At 35.2% G+C, this 26,732-nt stretch overlaps 1 protein-coding gene across 1 annotated transcript in view; it reads left to right on the forward strand.

Moving 5' to 3' along the window:
* The window catches only part of LOC148950711 (uncharacterized), a 178,475-nt gene that overhangs the window by 135,865 nt on the left and 15,878 nt on the right, over positions 1-26,732 (forward strand). The window contains exons 16-19 of the mRNA XM_089091926.1: positions 5,647-5,800; positions 14,458-14,641; positions 16,407-16,648; positions 20,515-20,676. Of these exons, the coding sequence (XP_088948052.1) occupies positions 5,647-5,800; positions 14,458-14,641; positions 16,407-16,648; positions 20,515-20,676 (742 nt within the window). The remainder of the gene's footprint in view (positions 1-5,646; positions 5,801-14,457; positions 14,642-16,406; positions 16,649-20,514; positions 20,677-26,732) is intronic.

Raw genomic sequence — 26,732 nt, forward strand, 5'->3', positions numbered from 1 at the left:
AACCAGTCTCTTTTCCTTAAAATACTTTTATACACTCTATATTGCACGCTGCAGATTCTGTGCACTATTTGCCAATAAAGCTATATGATCGACTTGCAAAAGTGTAGGCATTATTTTATCAAATAATTGCAATTCACTTACTTTCCTTTCCCTTAAATAGCTTTCAATGTCATTAATATACAACGAAAATAACTTCGGTGACAAATAACAACCTTGTTTTACCCCTAACCTGCTAAATATTTCCCTCGATGTTTCCTTAGAAACCCGCACTACAAAATTTACCGTCAAATACATTTGTATTAAAATTTGCACAAACTGACACGGTAATCCTAAATTAATCAAACAATGCATAAGAAATTCCCTATTTAAACTATCGAAAACACCTTTTAAGTCTAAAAAGGCCACAAACAACTTATCCTCTTTTTTCCTGGTATATTTCCTAATTAGACTGGTTAAAATAAGAATTTCACCTATAGTACTATAATTTTTACGCAATCATGATTGTATTTCGATAAATTACTGTGATTTTTCTAACCACTTATCTAATCTATTCCCTAGCACTTTTGCGATAAGCTTGCTTACACCATTGCCCAAACTGATCATACGGTCATTTCTGAGTTCAATTCTATACCTAACGGTATGGTGACAGATGTATTCCATTGCTCTGGCCATCGGGGGTTGTTGACAATTGACGAAAATGTTATAGCGATGATTTGGATGACCCATACTTTTGCCCATTTCCATACTTGCATTGGGATTCCATCTAAGCCAGGAGCTGAATGACCCTTCATTTTTTCCATGGTCTTAACTGTTTCATCGTCGGTGACATATTTTAAGAATTAGTTGTCCTCTTTCTTGATCGGTATCTCTACGATCTCTTCCTCAAACATTTCCACGCTCATTAAATCTCCATCGGATGTGTAGCTCCTAATTTCTTCTAATTCCTTGTTTTCTAAGTATTCCGGCCATCTTGTTGCCTCGATTGCACCTTTTTCTTCGTTTGTATTCCCAGTTTATTCTTTTACAAGCTTCCAAAACTCTTTTCATTCATTCTTTCTAAAGACTAACAAAAAGCCTTTCAGCTTTTTCAATCTCAAACTTCCTTTTTTTACCTTTATAAAAATCTTATATTCCTTTCTCTCCCTCTAGTACTTCTGATACAGTTGTTGAAAATCATCTCCTTCTTCATTTAATTTCAGTATCTTCAGTGCCTCCCAAAGTTCCTCCCTTTTATTCCTACACTTCTCAACATAGAATGTCCTAATAGCCTGGTTCCCTCTATTTTTGTATATTTTCTCTCCCGCGCCGTATACTACCTTAACCAAAATTTCTAGCGCTGAATCAACGTTCCCTTCTTAGGCTAAGTCTAGACTTCTATCAAGTAAATCCTGATTACTCAATTCCGTCATTAATTGTTCAAAATGATTCTTATCATCTTCCTCCACTCTTAGTCTTTTATGAACCTTGATGAGATCTACATTTACTTCTATGCTGCGTAATTGTTGAGGCAGCTACCACGACCTCTAAAATTGCACTGATAGGAAAGTGATCAGACTCTAAGACCATTAATACAACAAAATTTACAACCCTTTCAATCAAAGACAAACTAGTTAAAATGTAATCAGTTATGCTTGCAGACAAACAAGTAAACTCCCCCAGATTCTTATCATTTCCAAATCTACCATTTAATATCATCAAATTTTCATACCCTTGAAAATTCTAATAAAATTTTACCCCAGTTATTTCTACGACGGGTGTGGTCCCTACTTGTCCTCTGTGGGAGAGTCGTAACAATATCTTCTAAATTAACATTGGATATATCATCTTGGACAGAACCTAAAACCGGTAAAATTCCTACACATGCCCCTGTATAAGCATTAAAGTCCCCCCCCCCCCCCAAAAAAAAAAAATATGATTCGGAAACTTCCTTGAAAAATTACGTTTTTCATATTCTAAAATTGACCATGTATCCTCTTCCGAAAAAGAGCTTTTTTCTGGGGGGGGGGGGAACAAGCTGCTCAAAAAATAACTGGAATGCAAGCAAACACATTCTAAGCTAAACCATGTTACAAGATTTACTTTTCAACCTATACATCTTTGTAGTCGCACCAAAATTCTTGGAAACTAACGTTGCTACACCGCCATATGTTCTTCCATTTTTAGATTGTTTTCTAAGCACTCCGTATTACTCATACCCCTTAAACACTTTTGGTTCTTTTAGCCACGTTTCAACTAAACATGCTTAGTCAATTTTTCCTTTTTGTTTTGCCTCGCCTCCCTCATTGCCTGCGGAGCATCATCAGTTATGAAAACCTTCGCAAAAATTACTTCTTTTTTGTTTTTTAATCTTTTCACGTTTTTCAAAATCATGGTTCTTGTTTTCAAATTCTCTATCTACATCACTACAAATGTCTTTTCTGTATCCATATATTTAACACCATATTTGAAGTTCAGGGCCACTTCCAGACCATTCGTTGTTAAGTCCTCAAACTCCGTTTTCGCTTCTTTTTCATCGTTCTCTTCCATGTTCCAAATCATAATGTTCTTTTGCCTTTCCCTACTTTTTAGCTTCATTAGACTTTCTTTTACTCCACTCAACTTTTTTTATAATTGGGCACTATCTTTCTGCATTGCGGATATTGTACTCTTTACAGCATTAGTCTCTTTTTCAATTTCACCCATTCTCGGCGCTAATACCCCCAGCTCTTTATTGGACCCCTCCAGTACACCGAGCCTAGATTTTATGGCTTTTACTGAAGATCTCAGGTTATTTAACGATGTTGAATTAGACTGTATCACTGTTAAAATCGTCGATATATTTTCAGCTAGTGATACTGATCTCTTCAACTTTCTGTGACTTCATTGAAGAATTCAAAACAGAGGAATCTGAAACGGAAATGTTAGCAGGCTGACTTTTTTCACTTTGTTTTGTCACCTTCCTTTTTCTCGGCATCTTTAATCCAAATTCACGTTACTTTTTCATCAACCTCTGAGCAAAGTATAATTTGTAGCTCCTGAACAGCCGGGGAATTTAGGCTAGTCCGTATAAATTAGTCCGAAGTCATGCCAAGTTCGTGTATTCAATTCAAGAAAATTCAATTCAAGGAAAATAACGTGTTTCACTGTCAGGTTTGAACAGATATAATCCTAATACGAGTGCACTACTCGAAAGCTGAACTGATACTTAATATAGCTGAACTATATTAAAGTTCAAATCAGCCATACAGATCAAATCTTAACACGTCCGACACGGCACGCGCACACGTTAATCAAATCCACGCTCAAATTTTTCCTACTAGCACTTGGTAAAAACAGCACTACGGTGTTTGGGATCCACAAGACTAATCAAAATATTATTATAATTACAATTAGGTAGACTGCTATAACAACGATTTATTATAATCCAATTGCTTTTGGAGTCACAATGTTAAAGTAAAAATGTAATTATTCTCATTTATATTCTTTTTATTCTCTATAATTTTGATTATAATTGGGATTTTCTTCTACCTTTTTTTTTTATTTCGTTGATGTTTTGACAAACACAAAGCACATTCTAGAAAACAAAAAACACTCTTGTAATTTTTTTAGTAAACCTTAAATTTTATATTGCTGCTTTGATATTGATTCTCCCTGTTGTTGTTTTCTGTTTGAACTGGCTATTATTTTAAGTTTTGTTCGTTCTATGTTTCATCTCTTCATCCATAGTGGTATTTGTATTTTGATGCATGTTGTAATTGTCAGTTTTGACATTTCTTCGTTTTAGGTTTATGTATTCATTCATGATAATTTCTGTTCATTTTAATAGGGCCTAATTGTATTTTGATGCATGTTGTAATCGTCAGTTTTGACATTTCTTCGTTTTAGGTTTATGTATTCATTCATTATAATTTCTGTTCATTTTAATAAGGCCTAATTGTATTTTGATGCATGTTGTAATTGTCAGTTTTGACATTTCTTCGTTTTAGGTTTATGTATTCATTCATTATAATTTCTGTTCATTTCAATAGGGCCTAATTGTATTTTGATGCATGTTGTAATTGTCAGTTTTGACATTTCTTCGTTTTAGGTTTATGTATTCATTCATTATAATTTCTGTTCATTTTAATAGGGACTAATTGTATTTTGATGCATGTTGTAATTGTCAGTTTTGACATTTCTTCGTTTTAGGTTTATGTATTCATTCATGATAATTTCTGTTCATTTTAATAGGGCCTAATTGTATTTTGATGCATGTTGTAAATGTCAGTTTTGACATTTCTTCGTTTTAGGTTTATGTATTCATTCATTATAATTTCTGTTCATTTCATTAGGGCCTAATTGTATTTTGATGCATGTTGTAATAGTCAGTTTTGACATTTCTTCGTTTTAGGTTTATGTATTCATTCATTATAATTTCCGTTCATTTCAATAGGGCCTAATTGTATTTTGATGCATGTTGTAATTGTCAGTTTTGACATTTCTTCGTTTTAGGTTTATGTATTCATTCATTATAATTTCTGTTCATTTTAATAGGGTCTAATTGTATTTTGATGCATGTTGTAATTGTTAGTTTTGACATTTCTTCGTTTTAGGTTTATGTATTCATTCATGATAATTTCTGTTCATTTTAATAGGGCCTAATTGTATTTTGATGCATGTTGTAATTGTCAGTTTTGACATTTCTTCGTTTTAGGTTTATTTATTCATTCATTATAATTTCTGTTCATTTTAATAGGGCCTAATTGTATTTTGATGCATGTTGTAATTGTCAGTTTTGACATTTCTTCGTTTTAGGTTTATGTATTCATTCATTATAATTTCCGTTCATTTTAATAGGGCCTAATTGTATTTTGATGCATGTTGTAATTGTCAGTTTTGACATTTCTTCGTTTTAGGTTTATGTATTCATTCATGATAATTTCTGTTCATTTTAATAGGGTCTCTTTGTATTTTGATGCATGTTGTAATTGTCAATGTTGACATTTCTTCGTTTTAGGTTTATATATTCATTCATTATAATTTCTGTTCATTTTAATAGGGCCTAATTGTATTTTGATGCATGTTGTAATTGTCAGTTTTGACATTTCTTCGTTTTAGGTGTATGTATTCATTCATGATAATTTCTGTTCATTTTAATAGGGCCTAATTGTATTTTGATGCATGTTGTAATTGTCAGTTTTGACATTTCTTCGTTTTAGGTTTATGTATTCATTCATGATAATTTCTGTTCATTTTAATAGGGCCTAATTTTATTTTGATGCATGTTGTAATTGTCAGTTTTGACATTTCTTCGTTTTAGGTTTATGTATTCATTCATTATAATTTCCGTTCATTTCAATAGGGCCTAATTGTATTTTGATGCATGTTGTAATTGTCAGTTTTGACATTTCTTCGTTTTAGGTTTATGTATTCATTCATGATAATTTCTGTTCATTTTATTAGGGCCTAATTGTATTTTGATGCATGTTGTAAATGTCAGTTTTGACATTTCTTCGTTTTAGGTTTATGTATTCATTCATTATAATTTCTGTTCATTTCAATAGGGCCTAATTGTATTTTGATGCATGTTGTAATTGTCAGTTTTGACATTTCTTCGTTTTAGGTTTATGTATTCATTCATGATAATTTCTGTTCACTTTAATAGTGCCTATGTAATATTTCTTCCAGATTTACCGGTGAATTATTCAAGTCGAGGATTTTGAAGATTGAAGTTATGAATTTTTTTCTATCCGAGTTACTTAGGTCGCGCACTGAGGAACACCTTGAATGTCTTTGCGAATTAGTTTCTACAATTGGTAAAACCTATGAAGAAGAATCCAACGTAAGTTCAACATTCTAAATTCCCTTTGACATTCCCTTTAAGCAAGAAAGTAGAAGGTGTTTATCAATTTAAAAATATATGTTTTTAGTGAAATTGAAAATTTAATATAATTAATGTGTATTTTTTTTAACTTTCAGTGATTCGTTTACGGCATTTAAGGTATCAAATTCTTGTGAACAAAATACAAACTTCAAATCATAATCAGCCATATGTTTTGCAAATAAAGAATTAACAACACGAATAACATTATAAAACAAATGTTAACATGTTTAGAAAATGTAACTGAAAATTAAAAACAATTCAGATACTGACAAAAAAGTAATGCAATAAAATCATTAGGAACCTGAAGTTTTCTCTGATTTTTTAAGAAATCTAGTTGGGTTCTATTGTTTTTTGTTTTTTTTTTTGTTTTTTTTTTTTGCTTTTTTTTTTTTTTTTCTCGTGCAAAAGTATGGAAAAACTACTGTGACTGAAGCTTGGAGTATCAAAAACTGAAAGTGAAAGCCTTTTCCAGGGCAATTATTTAAAACAAAACTGGACACGAAATTACAAACAAATATATTTCAAACGATGCACCAGGAAACCTTACCAATGTTTGTTTGTTTGTTGTTTTTTTTTTAGTTTTTTTTTTGTCATAAAGATGTTGAACTTACTCAAAGCTGTACAAGGGGAAGTTTTTTGGGATGTCCTTTCTTTTCAAGCGTAGCTTAGAAAAGAAAATGTGGGATATGTTTTGTTAAAAGCATCGCCAATGTCTGAATAATCAGTATTATATTTTGAATTTGATATTGAATTTTTTTAAGACATTACATATATATATATATATATATATATATATATATATATATATATATATATTATAAGACATGAAAGACATGTTTATCTTTCAAGAGAAAGATAAACATGTATAACTTTGTCTAAACTGGAATCATGCCGAGATTCCTAAGATCAAGCTGCTTACACCTAACCGCTAAATCTGATAGAGAACGAAGTCTTGACTTGTTTTTATAACCAGTTAAGCTTTGAATTGCCCCCCCCCCCCAAAAAAAAATCTTGGTCTGCTGACCAGGATGCTGAGTCCAAGCTGCTGACAACGAACTTCTGAGTCCGATGATAGCGAACGAAGTCATAACTTATTTTTAAAACCAGTAATCTTTGATTTGGAGAAAAAATAGCCAAGTCTTGGTCTTGTGTTTAAACTAATTAAATATGAACTCTGAAAATCCAGCTACTCTATGACAAATAAACTAAGCCCTGATTCAGTGCCAAATGAACTTAGCCGGGTTTCGGTGAAATACTAGGTAAGTCTTTATTAAGTGCAAAAACGATCTATAAAGCAACTGAATTTCTATTAGATATTTCGAAAACGAATGAAGTCCAGGCTCGGTGAAAAAAGCACTAAACTCTAGCTCAGTGCAAAGCTCACGCCCGACTTATGGAAATATAATTTAATTCCAAGCTGTTGAGTATCTCGGTGCAAAAAAAAGCGTCCGCCCAAAAAGGGAAAGTGGAATCGCTAACTGGTCACTGCTAACTGGCAGAACTCTATTGACGACCAGGACATGTCGCCATAGAAGAATAAGGAGACTGTATTAAAACACTTTAAGACTAAATATTTTTTTTTTAAACATAATTTTGAAGCATTTCAAATGGCATTTTCGAAAATAGCAAAATTAGTTTTTTTTTTTTTTTTTTTAAGCCTTAAGAAATTACAGGCTAATATTTTGAAAAATCTAAAATTTCCAATAATAAAACCACCAATAGGCTCAAGCTAATTGGTACAAATCAGGTTAATCTTTAAATTTTATATTTTTTCTCCAATTAGAAAGAGTGAAGAGTCGATATCTTGTAAAATATGCAACTGAACAAGCAAATTACTTTTTTTATCCTTTTTTTTAGATATTTTTTTTTATCTTGATTATTTTTGAGATAACATTGCAGCACAATTTCTAAGGAGTGGAAGTATGGGTGGAAGAGAGGTGAATTTAAAACTGAAAATAACAGCTCTTGTATAGTTTTGTTAGTTAGTGTGTCAAACGGAAAATAAGTAAGTTTTGACAAATGTTCAATTAAAAAATGGACTTATTGATTGTTCTAAGCGTTGAAAACTTAATGTGAATTAGTAAAGGACTGCAACAAGAGATAGCTTAATAAGCCAAATAATCAAAAAGCTAGTCACCAGGTATTTTTATGTATTTCAAATTTTGGTCCAGATGTACAGACCAGGGATGCACAGCCAATTTTTGCCTTCAGGCGGGGGGGGGGGGTTATTGGATTGTTAAAGAACAGATACAGTATAGTATTTACTTGCTAGCATTGCCTTAAGAAACGGCAATTTGCTTCCCATGCATTTTCCCCCATAGCTACTCCAAATATAAAGTGAAGCATAGGAATTTGATTTAGGAATCATTTGACCGTAAATTGAAAAATATGTGCCCCTTTTGATGTTAGTAGTGCTCAGACAGCAACTAGTCTCATTCCCTTGTTCTATTTACCCCTGGTATTCCTATAGCTTTGGAGCAAAATATTGAAATAATCATTTCGTTCAAAAAATCGAAAGGACTAATAAACATGCTACTGGGATTCTCATATCCTCCTGAGACAATTCCCATAACTGTATAAATTGCTCGTATTTCAAAAATAGTTCTAGTGAAAAAAAAGCTGTTAAAAAAAAAAATAGTAAAAATATACTATTCAACTAAATGCTCAACATATTAAGCGGACTGTCCCTTCATTCGTTGTTTATGCTTTAGTCTTAGAGTTTTTTAAAAATATTTCTTGTTCAAATCCAAACGCCCGTGTAGTTAGGGCGTCGTTCTAAATGAATTGGGACAAAAAGTCAAACTTTAGCGCGAAAAATAAGTAATGGAAATTGCGTAGCCCTCCTCATATACGGAATAATTTCTGTATGTTTTAAGTTATGTTGCTTCTTGTTTTCAGTTGAAAAAAAAACTTTTTTTCGTTTCTATCTGTTTTTCAAATCATTCAAGGAAATCCCCCTCCCCCGTGAAAAATTCTGGCCGGAAACTTTTCTCCCCATTAAATTATCTCAGTCGAAAATCCTCGCCTCTATCCTGCAGAGAATTCACCCTCAAAAACTTCCGTATATTTTTCATTAACAAATAATATATGTGAACAAGGGCAAATTACGTAATTTACAGCCCTTTCTCCGGGGGCTGTGGGGGTCATACCATCTTCAGACCCATAGATATTGGACTTTTCGAACTCTCTTTTGAATTAGCGCTGTCTCGATCTTCTAGAATAATTGTTTGGTACGATCACCCCAGAAAAAAACTGTAGGTTTCTCTGTAACCTGCAATGTGAATCTGGTGGTGTCAATTTCCCTAAGATCGTTTGACTTGGTTGAAGTATTTCCCTTATTTTTCGGAAGTCAGGAAAATTTCTTAGGATCGTAGCCTTTGATGGGTAACATTTTTTCGTAGTGCAACTTTCATTCAGATTCATTAACTTTTTGGGAGTGTTTTCCCCCTTTTCCGAAAAAAGAGAAAATTTTCTCGGGCTCATGGCGTTTGATGGGTAAGTTCAGACTCATGCAATCAGAAATCAACATAAAATCCAATTCTTTTGATGTTTTAATTGTTATCCAAATGCACATTTTTTAAAGTTTCGGTTACTGTTGTGCTGAGTTGCTCCTTACATACAGTTCATTACCAAGGACGTTTTGATAGGACATTATACATATATAGATATTTTTATATATATAGAAACGCCAGTGTAACTAAAAAAAATTCAAAGGACCACTTTTGCCTGGAAAAATGAAAGAATAACATTTTGGTTTGTGCCAATCTAAAGCGATGTTTCCTATTTTGAAGTTGAAATTTTTTTTTTTTTTTTTAATTCCTGGTTGAAAAAATGAGAGATATTGTCTACACAAAACGCACTTGGGTATATAGACAAAGTACAAGGAAACTTATTGATACTTTATGGTTTCGAGTGTCAAGTCATTTCACTTAAATGTTGAATGACAAATACTTCATAAAAGTTACCACTGATTAAATTTTGATCCGACAGCATTTTTAGGGATTTCAGTTTTTTTTTTATTATGGGCTCTGTTCATGTTTTACTAGACAGCAGCTATCGCTGCAACCACAACTACGTGATTTGATTTTGTGCCAAAGTACTGTAGTTCTTCAATTACAAGCACTTGAAGTAATTTATATGAAGACTATGCCACATTCCTTGTAAACTGTGTTTTTATTGTTTATATTGGCGTATCTGATCTCTTGTTACTTAACAAGAGCGCAATGTCTTGAATTATAAATTCAAATGAGTCTTTACATTACCTTCTAATTCCCGGTTTCTTAAATACTACGCTGTAAACTTCTAGAAATAGTACAGTCAATATAAGGTTTGACCGCAAACAAATTGCAACAGAAATGATTTTTACACCATCTTGTAGAGAAAAAAAAACTGTACAACATATCAAAAGTTGAGAAACCTAGCGGGGTGCAAAATTAGTGTTTTTTAGCGTTTTGTGTTTTATTTTTCGTTTTTAAGCCTAAATTTTCGATTTTCTCAAGGCTTAGAGTTTACTTCATGGGAAACACATTTCTGATGTAGTTTTATGTGCTGAACTGGCATATTACATCAGATTTAAGATACGGTGAACCAAAAGTGTTTCACATTCATCACCATTCACGAAGTTCGCGATTCTATTATAACATAGTCGTTTGACCACATTTCTTGAGTAGTTTTATGCGATGAACTCAAATATCACATCAGATGAAGGATATGTTCAACCGACAGTGTTTCACATTCATCACCAAAATGTTTCGTCAAAATAATCAATCATCTCTTAATGTATGAACTGACTAAAATCACAGGTAACAAAAATCACATTAGTAAAAGGCAGGCAACTTTTCAAATGACTTGCGACATTAATCACTGGCAGTGTAGTTTGAAACTTCGTCGTCGAGATCGTCGATGAGATCTTCTGATTTGGGAGAATTATCACATTCTGCTCCCTGACAAGTTTTGCTCGCGAGAGTGCAAGACATGCCGTTTCTGACACAAGTGCACCGAGCAGAGGTGCAGTTTGAACGGCAGGAACACTTAACAATCTTAAGAAGTTGGGGAGGTGCTGGGGGTAGGTCCGTCATCACAGGGTATAATGTACCATGTCGGTCCTTCCAGCCCCACTCTTGAGGGTCCAATTCTAGATTACGGTCGTCATTCCAGGCGTGTACCTGAAAGTAAACTCTATAGCTGTGAAATGCTGCAGAGTTGGATGTGGGAGGTAGCTGCTCTGGGTGAACAAAAGCCGTTGCTCTGACGAGCTTTCTTTTGAAGAGCTGCTTTCGAAGCTCGTTCAGATTTCCCCCCTTCTTTCCACCATATATTATAAGAAGTGCGTCTTCTCCGGCTTCCTTGACTTCGATTTTTATTGCTGCCTTCTTCATAAAGACCTTGGCAGATGCTCGAAAACTTTCGTCTTCTATCACTTTTATCAGGGTAAGACCTTTTCCGATGTTGTGGACACGTGATGTAGAATCACACCCAAGGAATGCATGGTCAAAGAGGATCAGACCACATACTTCTTGGCCTAATCTGTTTTTCATTTCATGAACGTCCCAGCACCTTCGCTCTTTATTTTTCTTTGGCTCTGGGGCAAAGTACACCTTGTTGGTGGAGACATCACAGTGGTAGCAGAGAAGGACCAGAAGATGCGTATCTTCTCCATTAACGGCAGTTACCTTCTGTTTAGCTGATTCGATAGCAGCTTTTACAATAGGCACGTCTGCATCACCGGGGACTTGGACTACAAAATACCCTTTTTGCCGGAGATGAACTGCAAGCGCACTAATGAATCTTGACTTGTTTTTCTTGTTCCCGAGAAATTCTTCTTTCTTAACTTTCAGACGCATGTCATTCGTGAAGAAAACCTCTTGACCAATCGTTCGATTACGATACGAATGGGCCATATCTTTGATGGAAGGTCCACAATCATACCCATCGAAAACAACAGTTGCGCCAGGGTACTTCCGCGAAATATACAGAGAGTAGCTCTGTATGATACCCGCATACGTGTCATTTTTATCCATGGAACTCGGTGCAATAGAGATCCGCCGTCAAGTACGTAGTGTGTCCCGTCGTTCAGCACACACGGAATTTCTTCGAGTTTGCATGCAATTGCAATGGCCTTGGCGAATGCGGCCTTGTTCGGCACTCTCGGCATAAATGAGCTGTCAAACAGAGCAGCGGGTTACGAACAAAGTTCATACCGGAAGCACTCTGATTCAGGAAGTCTTGTCCTTTTGGCTAACGCAATGAAGCGTTGGAATAGCAAAGCTGGATCCAGTTGCTTGCAATATCCTCCAGCTGTTTGCGTTGTTGTTATCTGGACTGCCTGTTCCATTCTTCGGAAGACAAAATCCTTCGCCACTTTTCCAGTCAAAGCATCAAGGATTTTTAGCCCGACAGAATTCGCACAGTCAACGTTTGCAGATGCATATGCAGTCAAACCGGTAGCTAGGCTTCTAAGCTGGGTATCCCCTTCAAATGGTGAGCCATTTTCAAAGTACGTGACCATTGCCTGCGTATCCTTGAAGTCTCGTTCTTGTCTGGGGCCTGCGTTCTCCTTGTGCTGCTCGCTTGTTCCATAGAAAATTTGCGTCAGATCTTCCATTAGGAGGTTAACAGCAGAGCAGGTTGGGCGTGCTAAAACCCACAGCGACCTCTGGGTTTCGGTCATGCCCGTACCCCTAGTCAGTCCGCCTGCTGTTTTCAACGAGCGTATAAGCTCTTGTTCAATAACTAGATCCGTCGACAAGCCAGCCCAATAGCGATCAGATCGTCTGACGACGTGCATTCCTTGTTGGAATGAACTATGAACAGTAGGATGGGTTTCTTCAAGCTTCACCATCTTCTGAAGGTATATTCGGCACGATTTGGCATAGTTGTTGTGACCACAGGCCGCAAAAAAGGTTGCTATGCCACTTACTCGAAGGGGAGAACCCCTTGTCGGCCCAAATGTTAGTGAGATTCCCGCTCTTACCTCAACGGTTCCTTTATACTAACGTGATCGGGTGGTCTATTGCCACATTTAAAGCCAAAGTTTACCGCTAAGATTTTCTAATTAACCCTTTAGTCTCGGCCTAAGCTGAAAAGTAAAATAGGTACATAGAAAAATTCTTCCTATATTCACAGTCACACGTATAAAATTAACTAAACTGAAAAAGGACAAATTCTCCCAGCCCGCTAACCGTAGCACGTGGTGGGGGTTACTAGGGGTGGTAAATGAATCTTTCCAGCCAATTCCAGGGCTCCTAATATACTGACCAATCTCCCTAACTGCGCACTTTTTCCCTCGTGGTGAATTAAACACGTACGCAGTTAAGAGGACCCAAAATGGCGTCAAAATATAATAGGAAAATTAACATTTATTACAAAAGGAAGGAAAATAATTAAGGGGCCCAAAGAAATGAATCTGGGAGGGACATTTATCTGACAAAACTGGGACCAAGGGTTCCAACAACGACAATCCTAGAATGTACGGAACTTTCCAAAAATATAGTGTTCAGTCGATAGGGCGATGTTATTCCTGACTTCATTCGCCCCTAAGGACGAAAAAAGGGAAATATGGCCACGATATACGAATTTCTTGTTTGGTGATGAATGTGAAACTCTAACGGTGGGACATAACTTGAATCTGATGTGATATTCGAATTCAGCACACAAAACTAGTTCAGAAACATGACTCCCATGAAATAAATGCTAAGCTCTAGGATAACGGAAAATTTCCGCTAAAAACAACAAAAAACAAACTGAAAACGCTAAAAAACACTTATTTTGCACCCCACTGGGTTTCTCAATTCTTGATATGTTGTACAGTTTTTTTTCTCTACAAGATGGTGTAAAAATCATTTCTGTTGCAATTTGTTTGCGGTCCAGTCCTATTTGACGCTAGATTGACTGTACTAAAAAGGATTTTCGACCGATGCATTCAGTTCGATTTACTGCAATTTTTTAATAGTTTCACGCTTTTTTTAAATCCTCAAAAGTCTTATTAGTACAAATCACTATTTAGTGATTCCCAAATCTTGGGAATAGTTACTATTTTTAAGGCAATTGATAATTACGTTTTATGACATTGATTAGTTTTTCTAAACAAATTTTTCATCCTTAGTTACTGTATTCTGAGTTGTACTCTTTACTAAGTTGCGAAAACTACTACAATTCACGAAATATTTTAAAGGTTATGAACATTAAGAATAATTTTGTCTTAAGATGTTATGTGCGATAAATGGACTATAGGATTTGGATATAATTTCCACTCTCTTTTTTTTTGAATTAAGTGTTTACCTTCAGATAAAAACAGAATTGTTCCAGAGACATATTTTAGAAAAGATGCTGTTGACCTTACGGTGGGTGGAGGAGTCCAAAACCCTTTTTATGCCTTTTATACGAAGTTGACAGGATAAAACAACAAATGATTTAATGAAAACTTTGCATGCTTATGTGTCTTCACTAAGGTAATGCCAGGGCCTTGCCTCTAGTTAGTTAGTAGTTTATTCTTATGATTGTGACAAAAAACATATTGTGATGATTTACTAGTTTGAAATCGAGTAAAACATACTTTATGCTTAGATGAGAGAACTGTTTCTGTACCTTTATAGTAGTTTTTATCGCCATTTCAGGGATATCACCAAGTCCAGGTGACAAATCTAGATTTTTATCTAGATGAAATGAGGAAACTGAGTCTCAGCGCAGATTTGTCGTCTCCCACTCGATTTATGTTAATAGACGTTCTTAAGCTGAAAGAAAGAGCTTGGGTGCCTCTCCAAAATGAAGAATACTGCAGGCAGTCACCGTCATTATCTGGTAAGTGCATAAACGGGAATTTGAAAAATAATCTCGAGTTATTTTGCTTAGTTAATCATAGCCAGCGCAATAGCGCTGCCTAAGCAAATAACGATGTGGACACAATGTATTATTTATTTTTTGTTTTAGACCAGGGCACTTTGTATCGAAGGAGTTGTCGTAGAAACTTTGAAAAAGGCTCATTCGATTGGAAATTGGAAGGGCTTGTGACCTTTTTAATAGTCAAACGTGATTGAAGGGCAACTAACACCCCTCTCACGTCCACCATTTCCCCAAAGACATCCAATCAAAATTTTGAGATAGTCATTTTGTTCAACGTACTTCAAAGTTCTGGAAAATAGGTCTGTAAGGATGACAACCCCCCCCCCTCCCCCCCCCCCACAGCCCTAAAGGCAAGGGTTGTAAGTTATGCCCTGGGGGCATGTAAGGTTTTTATAGAAAGCGTTGTCATACAAACTTTAAAAAGGACTCATTCGATTTGAGATTGAAAGGGCTAGTGCCCTTTTTAATAGCCGAAAGTTATTGGAGGGCAACTAACCCCCCTCTCACGCCTGCCATTTCCGAAAACAGATTCAATCAAAATTTTGAGATAGCCATCTATTCAACGTTTTTGAAAGTTATTGAAAGAAGGCTTTGAGGATGATACCCCCCCCCCACAGTCCTCAGGGCAAGGGTTATAAGTTATGTCCTGGGGGCATATAAGGTTTTTACTGAAAGCGGTGTCGTAGAAGCCCACCATTTCCTCAAACACATCCAATTAAAATTTTGAGATAGCCATTTTTGTTCAACGTAGTTGAAATGTTCGTAAATTATGTCTTTGAAGATAACAAACCTCCCACATTCCCCCAGGGCAAAGGTTATAAGCTATGGCCTGGGGGCATATAAGGTTTTAATAGACAGCGTTGTCGTAGAAACTTCAAAAAGGGCTCATTCAATTGGGAATTAAGAGGGCTAGTGCCCTTAGTAATAGTCAAAAGGGGTCGGAGGGCTAATCCCCCCCCCCCACGCCCATCAGTTCTCCAAACACTTCCGATCAACATTTTGATACAGCTATTTTGTTGAACATAACTGAAGGGTCTGGAAATTATGTTTTTGAGTATGAAACCCCCCCCCCCCCCACAGCCCTCAGAGCTAAAGTTGTAAGTTATACCCTGGGGGCATATAAAGTTTTTATAGAAAGCGTTGTCGTAAAAACTTCAAAAAAGGCTCATTTGATTGGAAATTAAGGGGGCTATTGTCCTTCTTAATAGTCGCAAGTTATCGGAGGGAGAATCATCCCCCTCCCACGCCCGTCATTTCCTCAAACACTTCTAATTAACATTTTGGTATGGCCATTTTGTTCAAAGTAGTTTAAAGTTCTGGACATTATGTCTTTGAGAATGATAACCCCCCCCCCCTTCATAGCCCTCAGGACAAGGGTTGTAGCAGTAGTAATAGTGGCAGTAGTTGTAGGAGTAGAAGCATTAGTATTATGATGCAAATATTGTCTTTTGGTTATTTCAACATCACCCACAACAAGCGTTTTATGGTTTAATTCCACGCTCAAAACGTCTCCTAAGATATTGCTGATGTGCCCTTTTGACAACCTGCATACGGATGTCTAAACGTGATAAAGAACCGGTAGATTAAAACGAAGGGCTGATAGACTGAAGAGCCAATAAACCTTTTCTTGACTTCATAAATTGTTACTGCTTGAAATTGATTTTACTTTCACCTAGTATTTTTTCGTTAATTTATACCCGTCTTGTTTGTTTCTTGGTTATAGGTAACCAGGAGGTGAAAGCTCCGATTCAATCTTTAGAATTAGAGAGATATGAGCTTGGAGGGACTATTGATGAAAGTTGTCAGAAAGTTTCTAAGCTTGGACAATCCGTGCTGAATCAAGAAGAAGTCCTCAATCGTCCTAGTATTAGGGGAAGTGCAGCTAAGAGTGGGATCGTTGCAACTGCACCAGCCTTGTCAGAATGTAATACAAGGGCTATTGATTTAAACCAGACAAATACCAAGGTAATTCATATACTCTAGTTAATTTGAATGGCATCTTCGTTTCTTATGTAACAGCAGGATAATTTTCAAACTTCAAACGTTGAGTTTTTTTGTTTTTTTTTTGGTAACCCTCTGGCTACTATCTCATGCAGCTGCGACCTGACTTTTATCTATGTTACACTTTTTCCATCACCTGCAGACAGTTATTGAAATTTTTGTAAGGTCTGTCTTGTTTTGTTTTTTTTTTGTTTTTTTTTTACATTTTTTTTTGGGGGGGGGGGATTTAATCGTTATGTCATAATTATTTTAATTTACGGAGAATCTTCATTGGCGTTAATTCCAATCATTTTTTTGTGTGTAGGGGGGGGGCTAGGGGTTTGTCATTTTTAAATTTTTTCAAGGAAAATGCCAGAAAAGACATTTTTCAATGAAAATATCTTGAAGGTCAAATTTAGGGGGGGGGGGTCGGGGAAAATCTGGAGAGAAAAATGACGGGAGACTTTAGAGCCCTGTTTCTCAACCTGGAAGGGACACGAAAACGATTTGATATCAGATGCAAATGACGCCTACCATTACTATACGACGCTATTAAGGCCCCTGTGAAGGAAAATCCTTACTTAGTAGGATAGGTAAGAACTTGCCTAAGATCTACCTTTTATAAGGTAACCTCATTAGTCTATAACTGACAGCCACTTATCGGCGTAAGAAATTCAATACTCCCCCGCTCTCTGGGATTATCTTCTTCCAAGCTGTAGGACTCAGTTTTGTAAAACCTGCTCAGTAGACCATGTGGTAGGAAATAATTTATGTCGAAAAATATGTACAAAGAAATTCGCTTTTAGTTTTCAGACCACAGTTGACAAGAGATCTTACAACCGAAAAATACATAAGCAAAACTGAGTAAAGCCGTCTCTTTCGTGAACCAAGGAGGTGCGGCCCTATTACAAAAAAAGCAGAAGCGAGTGAGATGTTGTCACTCGATCAGTGACATCCGGTGAGAAAAATGAAAAGAAACCAAATTAGACTGCCAACATTGTGACTTATACTTACGAAGTGATCAAACAGAAAATTCAACTAGTAAGCCGATACCTATGTTCCAACAAATTCAAAGATTTCAAGATCAATGTAATTAAAGAGTAAGGGGAAAATTAAGAGGGATGTAACTAAGAGGGAAAATTGAATTTAACGCAACTCTAATAGTAGAAATTACCATTTGGAGGTAAAGCTGAGGAGGGCAAAAAGTAATCACAGTACAATTTTGAACATGTTACAGAGATTTATTATCATTTATTACTGTGATCCCGAATACAATAACAAAAAAATCAAAGCGTCCCAAAAGCATAATAAAGTTTGGGCCAAACATAAGAGAGGAAAGAATTAACTTTACATAACATACCAGATTGCCTTAAAATGATAAAATAGGTTTTGTTAACTTTCGATATGCACAGAAAGAATAAAAAAGAATCAGTACAACTACCTAAACGTTTGAAGGATTAACATAGAGAATAATTCAATTATTTAAAATCAACACATTATTCGATGGGGCTACTGAAATGCAATAAGATTATTTAAAATTAATTGTAACACTTTCCATTGTATTTGAAATATAGTTATTTGAGGAACTTCACCTTCGTTCACTTAGCGCGAATGATTTTTGGCAGTAGCGGTAGAGCCAAGGTGTTGGTAGATCTAAAAAAGACAGAATCCTCAGCAAATAGAATAAAGTCAGTACCAGCATCAAGATCATCGTCAGTAACATCAATATACAAGAAAGAAAAGCGAGGGCTGAATACATATCTTTGTGGAGTCTCTTTATTTCTTATATACGAATGTCGATAATTTTGCTTTTCAAATAGCGGACTCTGGAAACGGTCATTAGGAATATAATTAAACCAGTCGAAAGCAATGGCGCGCAATTTGACGGAGATCAATTTCCTAATCAGGATTCAGTGTTCCATCGTCTCAAATGCTTTAGGCTGGTCCAAGTTGAGAGCGTTGACGGACAGCCTTTCATAATGAAAATCAGTACTGTCTGTAAGTGCAAGCAGTTATGCAAGAAAGAAGGATATGGGAAGGAGTCTCTTTTCCCTCCAATATTTTTGGTCAGTTAAAAAGGGCACAAGAACTATTCTATGCTCAAATTAGTCTTCTTCCAATCTTATATGACTATTGCTTCGATACGATCACCCTTAGGAGAATAAAAAACAATAAACAGACATCCATAATGTTTCTTCTTGTAAAAATACAAAATTACACATTTTGTTGGGGGCCTTGTTTGACAAATTGATCTGAGGATGTGATTTTCATGGAAATTGCTTGACTTTTTGGGAGGGTTTCCTTTTTTTCTAAAAGCAGGCAAATTTTCTGAGGCTAGTAGTTTTTGACGTGTAACATTAAACTTAATTTATTTTATATATTTGGAATCAGTGCAAAAAGTCAATTTTTCTATATATATATATATATATATATATATATATATATATATATATATATATATATATATATATATATATATATATATATATATATATATATATATATATTATTTGGCATCAAAATTCCTCTTTTTAGATTCTCGATCACTCTTAGGCTGAGTCCCTGTGTTTTTGCAGTTCGTTACCACAAACTGTTCGATAACATAATCTTTCCCTTTCTCCAAAAAATTACAATCATCGCTATCTAACAAAAATTGGAATGATATCTGAAAAAGGTATATTCAATAAATGCACTAAAGAAAAAGATAAAAGAGATAGCTTTTTAAGAAAAATTGGAAGTTTATGAGCATCGACAGATCACCTAGCTGTCATCTTAAAGAAAATAGCTGTAATTCTTATTAGATGACTAGGAGATAAAAATAAAGAGTCATACTAGCTTGGAAAGATAGCGAATGTCTTCTCAGAAGCTTGAGCCGTGGTGGAAAAATTAGAGACGTACGAATTGAAATCACGGCTTCTTAAAACACTGATTAATTTCATTTTGGAATTTAAGAAAACGGCAAGAAAGTTACATATAATAGAAGAAATAGCATTGACAGATTGACTGTATAGCCAATGACAAAAACCCGCAGAGATAATTTAGAAGAATTCGAACATTTTATACAAGAGATGATAGGTTAAATACAATTTAGATGAAAAACAAACAGAATTAAAGCTAATTTAAGGATCTTAGTTTAGTATCAACATCTCTTCCTGAGGGAATTGCATATTCTTATTTGATTTATATATAAAATACCACTGTTATCATTACAAACTAAAGACATACTTAGATTCTTTTTAGCGTTGATGATTTTAGTCATGATTTCGTCGTATTTTCTTAAATAGACAGCACATAGATTATATCTCTTGGGTCTTTTTTGGTTAATTGTATGTGACAAAGCTGATGGAATAATGTTTGTCGCTACCTGAGGTCACTATTTATTGTAGCTACTAAAGTATTATTCAAAGTCTTTGGATAGCTCTCTCTTTTTTTTAGTTTTGTTTGGTTCATTTAGTTTTTCAGTCATTTCACAATTAGCTGTCGCGCTCGGAATTCGTCAATTAAATGCGTGTCGTTTGGTATATGCCAAGTGGTACTGTTTCTCGTTGGCTTACGGGAAGTAGATACTGTTAGACAAGAGTTCATTTACTTTAAGGGGATGGTTACCTCTGAGGTCTGGTATCCTGCACTAAGGAGAATCCCGTAGTTTCTATGTTGAAGGTAAGGAGGACTTACCTCCTTACCTTCGCAGTCTTTTTATGTTGCTTTGCCTTATTAAGAGCAAGCAACCCTTAACTTGCTTTAGCTTGTCCAAATATTGTTTTATGTATTTATTGTGTTTATGAAGTGGAATGTTTATATTTGTATATATTGCCGTCAAAATCTTCGTTATTGATTCACATTATTTACAGGATCTGAAGATAGCTATCGTACCCCAACTGAATAGGCTTATCTGTGACAGTCCGAAGAAAATGGATGTTTCAAATTTCACAGAATGGTTGTTTCACTTGAATTTCAAAAAAATTGATGCCGAAAATAAAATTGATGTTCTGGTTCACATTCTGTATGTCAAGGTAGGTTTTTCTCAATAATCACCTTAACAAAATGTTTTCCAAAAAAAGATAATCTTTTAAATAAAAATAAAGAGAGCCGTATTTTTCACAAGATAAAATAAGTATACCTCCGCGTTCGCTTTCACTTTCACAGCCCCCAGGCAATTGCTCTAAATCGTTTGATTAAATAAAAACCAATTTTAACTAAAAGTAAGAAGCAGCATTAAAAGTTAAATCAAACAGAAATAATTTTGTATATGAGGTTGGTTAGCCCCTCCTCAAAACCTTGCTCTTTTTGCCAACGTTTTTAGAACTTTTGAAAAGCTTCTCATTCTAATTAAATAGCGCTTGTGTTTCAGGAGTCATTCTTAGAGAACTGGGACAAAAAGTCAATCGCAAGCGTGCATAGGAATGTATTGAAGAGGGGGCAACCTCCTTCATGCATTGAATAATTTCTTTTCGTTTTAAGCATTAATGTTGCTGTTTACTTTCAATTAAAAAAACTTTTCATTGTTAAACTTCTGATCGTTTTTCAAATAATGCTTGAAAATCCAGCTCCCCTCCATGGAAAATTCCTTCTCTCCACGGAAAATTCCTCCAAGTAAAGTTCCTCCTGGATTAGATACCCTCAAGGGAAATTACCCCGGATAATTCCATTCTCGCTGAAAATTTCCTCCAGAAAAGTTCTTATGGACGATTGTGCCTGGAAAATTATCCTTGGCATGCTTTCTTTTGAAAAAGACGCTAATTGCTGATTGTTTTACAAATCATGCCGGAAATTCCGCCTCCTCCCTCCATGGAAAATTCACACATGAAGAAATTCTTCCATTGGGAATTCCCAAATGGGGTTTTATTCTTGCAGAAAATTTCACACCTCTCCATGGAAAAATTCTCAAGACAATCACATCCTCGTTGAAAATTTCCCCGGAACATGTGGGGGGGGGGCTATGCTATCCTTAAACACACAGTCATTGGACCTTTCAACTATGCTGAACAAAATGGCAATCTCAAAATTTTATCTGATGACTTTGGGAAAAAATGGGCTTAGGGGGGGGGGATAGTTGCCCCCTAATCTTTTTGATCACTTAAAACGGCATTACAGCTTTTGGTTTCCGATCAAATGAGCCATCCACTAATCTTCTAGAATAGCTCATTCGATACGATCACCCCTGGGGGAAAAAAACACGCTGCCGTAATCATTCTTCTGGCAAAATATGCAAATTTCCAAATTACTTTTTTGACTTTTGATGTGTTCCTTCCGTTTCCAAAAATTTGGCAAATTTTCTCTGGCTCGGAACTTTTGATGTGTAACATTAAACTTAAGGAACTTTTTATATTTGGAATTATCGTAAAATTTAAATTTTTTATGTTTTATCGTTATCGAAACTCTATTTGTTAGAGTTTTGATGACTGTTGAGCCGTGCCTTACTTACAGATCGTTACCATGAATTGTTTGACCTTGACTGTTCCATCATCTAGTAGTTCATAGGGATTGTTTGCTAGCCAAGGTTTCCAGGGCTTCTGACACGCGTACTTGAGTGAATCAAAAGGCATTCTGTTCTCCTAAATTTTCAAACTATGTGCAATATCTGCCGCGAATGGCTTGAAGGGTCTAGTTGATAATACTTTCGCAGAGTCTTGGGGGCTCAATTGCATCACAAATTTTGACGTGAAGTAGGGAGTAGGGGAAAATCGAAAGACAATATGTGAATCAAAGTAATTGAATTAGCACATCTGATATGTCTAGGAAATCACTTCGGGAATAAAGTTGAAACTTTCATTTATTTCGGGGGAAAAGAAAGGAGGTAGTATGGAGCTAGGGGACTTCACGTTATATTGGTCACTAGCCCTCCCATCTGTTTGACTTTTAGGAAGAGTACTATAACTTAGAATTTCCTGTTTGAATGGCAAATTTCTGCTTGCAAGATATTACAGACGTGGTATTTTTTTGAACTGGATGCCCATAATGCCTTTCGATTAACCTCTGGCCTTCTCCCCAAGTCATAATTTAATGTCCACTTTCTTCATACTTTATCATGCTTGAATTGTAAATTCCACAAGAGTATATAGTGTAATAACGTTATTTTTATCAGAATTTGAAACAAGAATTTCTTAGTCCCGTCTCCCAAACACTAAATTTGAGTTCCATTGCACCACTCTTCCCCTTAAAAATACCTAAATATTTCGACCCAATCCCCCTTGGGCTATGATTTAACAAGTCTTTGAGATAGTATTGTACATACTTGCAATTGCTACACGTTAAGCCGCATCTGGGTTCATGGCGGAACTCAGAAGTTGACGACGTGTTTCTTTCCAGAGATTACACTCGAAGGCGGTAAGCTCCATGATCTTAAGTCAATAGTGATCACAACGTCAGCCAAATTGTTGGTAGCCCCGCCCCCAATAGGCTCAAGTTTAAACTCGACTGTTGACAGCCACGTTTACTTCTATTCTTCTTCTTTGTTTTTTCGCGCTTGCAGCGGAAGGCATTTGAGGCATTTTTTGCTTATGTACTCTTCTGATATCCGCATTGTGTGGTCAAACCACCTCAGACGCTTAATTTCGACAACATCAGAGACAATTGAGCTATCCCACATCTTCTTTTGACTTATTCGTTCTTGAAGCCGAAAGTACGTCTTGAAGCCGAACGCCTAAATTAATTTGAAAACAAAAATATTTCCTCCTGCAAGTGTTTTTATCAAAAATAAAGCAGAAAGGAAGCCATATAAGGATCCAAACTTGACACTAGCAGAATTTACTATGAATGATTAAATAAACCAACAAAGAACAAAAATTGCAAAGAATAATCACATCAACTACAAAAATATAAGAGACACTGCTATGGATGAATAGATAAATCTTAGAACGAACATAATTTAAAACGAAAAGTGAAAATTTAAAACGAAGACAAATTTTCCAAAATAAGAGTTAGGCTACCACACTCGGTTCTTTTGAAAAAAAAAAATATGGTGAACTTTAGTGGTAGTGATGTGACATCTGAATCTGGGGTAACTAATTTTATTTCCGATTGATTTAAACCTACAAGGCTGTAGACTGAACCAAAAGAGGGTTCAGTTGATCCGGTGATTGAATACAAAAAATCTTTTTAAAAAACGTTTACCTCCAATCTTGCCTCAAAATTTTCGACTGAAAAGGTTTTCTACCAGCAACTTGAAACTTATCAGGTATGTAGTGTGGGATAAAAACCCCCTGCATGAAAAAAAGAAAATTGTTTTAGGTTGGCTGCACTGAACTGTATCGCAAAAATGAATTTTTTCGCTGATCTGCTTGGAAAGTACAAGCTCGACAGAACCCCAATGAAGACGAAAAAAGGCCTAGAAAACAAAACTGATTATATTGATTCATTACATTCGTTTTTTTTACAATTTTTAAGACCAAAAACACAGAACCCTTTCTGTAAATGAGCTCGACTTGTATTCATTTAAACAAATTATAAGTTTATACTAAATTGGAATGAAAAGATCCTTTTGATAATGTTTGAAGTTAGATGAATTCTCAAGGCTATATTACTATCTACAGGATGGTAATCAGAATGGCTTCAGCCCAATAGGAGACTCAATGTAGAAATAAAATTATATAAATATTCCTTTAATTAACCCAAATGTTCCTGTCAACTAGAAAACCAACATAAATTTATTTGGAGAGCCTTTTTATTGAAAATTATAATGAGCACAAATGGATTCGTATAATGATTTAATAATTCAAATTTAAAAAGAACATAAATTAAAATTAATTGTAATAAACATATTGTAGTAAGCTAATATATATTTGTACATATTGTACAAAACTAATTTTAGTAAACATATAAGTAGCTGATACAACAATGGATGAATAGATGACACTTAAAACAAATAGAGTCTATCACAAATAGGAATGGGACTACCATCAACTGTCTGAAGACTGGAACCTCATTTTTTCCACTGAGAATTGAAAAACAAAAACTGCTGAGTCTTCTAGGAGTCAATAGCATCGCAATTTAAATAATTATTCTGGTTTTATTGGTTTGATATGTAGTAAGTTCTTATCCACACTTTCCTTCTTTTAGATGTATAAATTTAAATTGTAATTCACGGATTACACAAGATATATCTACAATACCAGCTCAAATAAACTGATTCATGATATTTTGCAATAAAACTCATACTATTTTTTCACCAGCCATGATATCAGTAAGTTTTTTTTATTGTTTTTGATAAAAAAGAAAGAATCATAAATAAACAATATACTGAAGGCTAATAGGTCTTTTTTAAAACAGTGCTGGTGTGTTGTCTCTGAGTGAAATTTTCCTTTTGTAGGCAACAGGAGGAATATTGCTGGTTTGAGGATTTTTGATATGACATTAAGACTTAAATATATATTCTTAGGCATCTAAAGATCGAAGGCTTGACTCTCCTTCTAGTTGATTGGAGCAATTTATTCGTGTCAAAAGGGGAAACGAAAGCCTGGTTACGCATCATCATCCTTTAAAAAAAACTCAGAGCCGGAAGCTTTGACATCAATCAATCCATTTGTAGCTGCTGATAAAGTATCTATGCCAAGGCCGAATCCAGGGTGGGGGTACCCTGTTTGAACCCCCCCCCCTGAAATTTTTGACCGAGTCGAAAATAAGTCGAAAATTAGTAAAACCTAGGTAAAAATCAGTAAAATTAGTCGAAAACTGAGTCAAAAATTAGTAAACTCCCCCCCCCCGAAAAAAAATCCTGGATCCACCCTTGATCTATGCTCCTAATATCGCGTTGAAACCCGGTTTGGCGATGGATTTTTTTTGTACTCTCCCTCCATTTCATAATCAAATAATAATTTAAATATGACGCGGAATGTTTGGAAACTGTAATAGAGTGAAAGAAACATCGGATCTTAAATTGAATCATTCTTTAAGTTGGGATTGTACCTATTTGTAGTTGATTTAGAAAAGAAGAAAACACTTCTAAAGATTTCTAAGGAAGTGTTGGAGACAACTAAAGAGAAGGATGTTTTTTGTTCTTTACCATATGTGCCACGGCTGTGTGAAAAACTTAGAATAATTCTATAAAGTAATGGTTTAAAGGTAGCTTTCAAGAGTACTTAAACTCTGGGTAGTTTTCCAAATTCTGGGAAAGACCAAACTTCGTTAGAGCAACAAAGTGGGATCTATCAGATCCCATGTACTTGCGGAAACTCATATATGGGACTTGCTAAGCAGAATTTGGAAATGAGATTGCAAAAACATCAAGTATTTCTTCAGCTTTAAAGCTAAATTCCAAACCTGAAGATTTCACATCAGCTTTATCGGAACATATTTTGGATTTTCCGGACCATTTTATCTTTTTTGATAATGTCTGTTTGATTTCTAGGAACCGGGCTTTAAAGCGAAATTTCTGGTAAATGATTGAAATTAAAACTAATTTATTCAAGAACATGGCTTTAGATAGAGACGCAGGTAATTTTGGCTTGAACTTTATTTACGATAATTTATCAAAGTTTGATAAAGTAAAGTTAATTTTACCCAAGGTGTTTAACCTTTGTCCAATTGTTAGTTCAAATAAAACCAACGAACCGAAATCTGGAAAGTCAAGGAGATTTGCTTTCCGGCATTGAATAAAAATAAGGGCATTAAACAACATGTAATTATGTTATTTTTGTATATATATCATTGATCTTAATTGTTTTATTTTAGTATTTCTGCTAATGACGGTCACTGCACCTGTGACCGAAATATCCAGTACTTTTTTAAATTACCACTGTCTAATAAAAGGATTTATCCCTATTCGAACTTTTATTTATCGTCATGGAAAGGCAGTGTGGTTTTAAAATTACCTATGTCAAACCATCGGTTATGATGAACCGTGGTTTGCTCTTTACTTGGTTGCATCTATTGCTGCAGCCATGAAAAACAAAAATTTGTTAGTCCTCCCCCCACCCTGCTAATGGGGAAAATTTTGGGCTATGGAGGAAATTGGCCTTTATGACATGGGTCTTGACTGACTTTGACGTCAATCCATAATAATAATAATATTTACTAATCTGAGAAAGCGCTAATATGTTAACTCCAGCTCAAAAGTTAGGGTTAAAGATAG

The sequence above is a fragment of the Artemia sp. Qi Xiang Cuo genome, chromosome 7 (genome assembly GCF_049724085.1).
Source record: "Artemia sp. Qi Xiang Cuo chromosome 7, ASM4972408v1, whole genome shotgun sequence".
NCBI classification, from domain to species: domain Eukaryota; kingdom Metazoa; phylum Arthropoda; class Branchiopoda; order Anostraca; family Artemiidae; genus Artemia; species Artemia sp. Qi Xiang Cuo.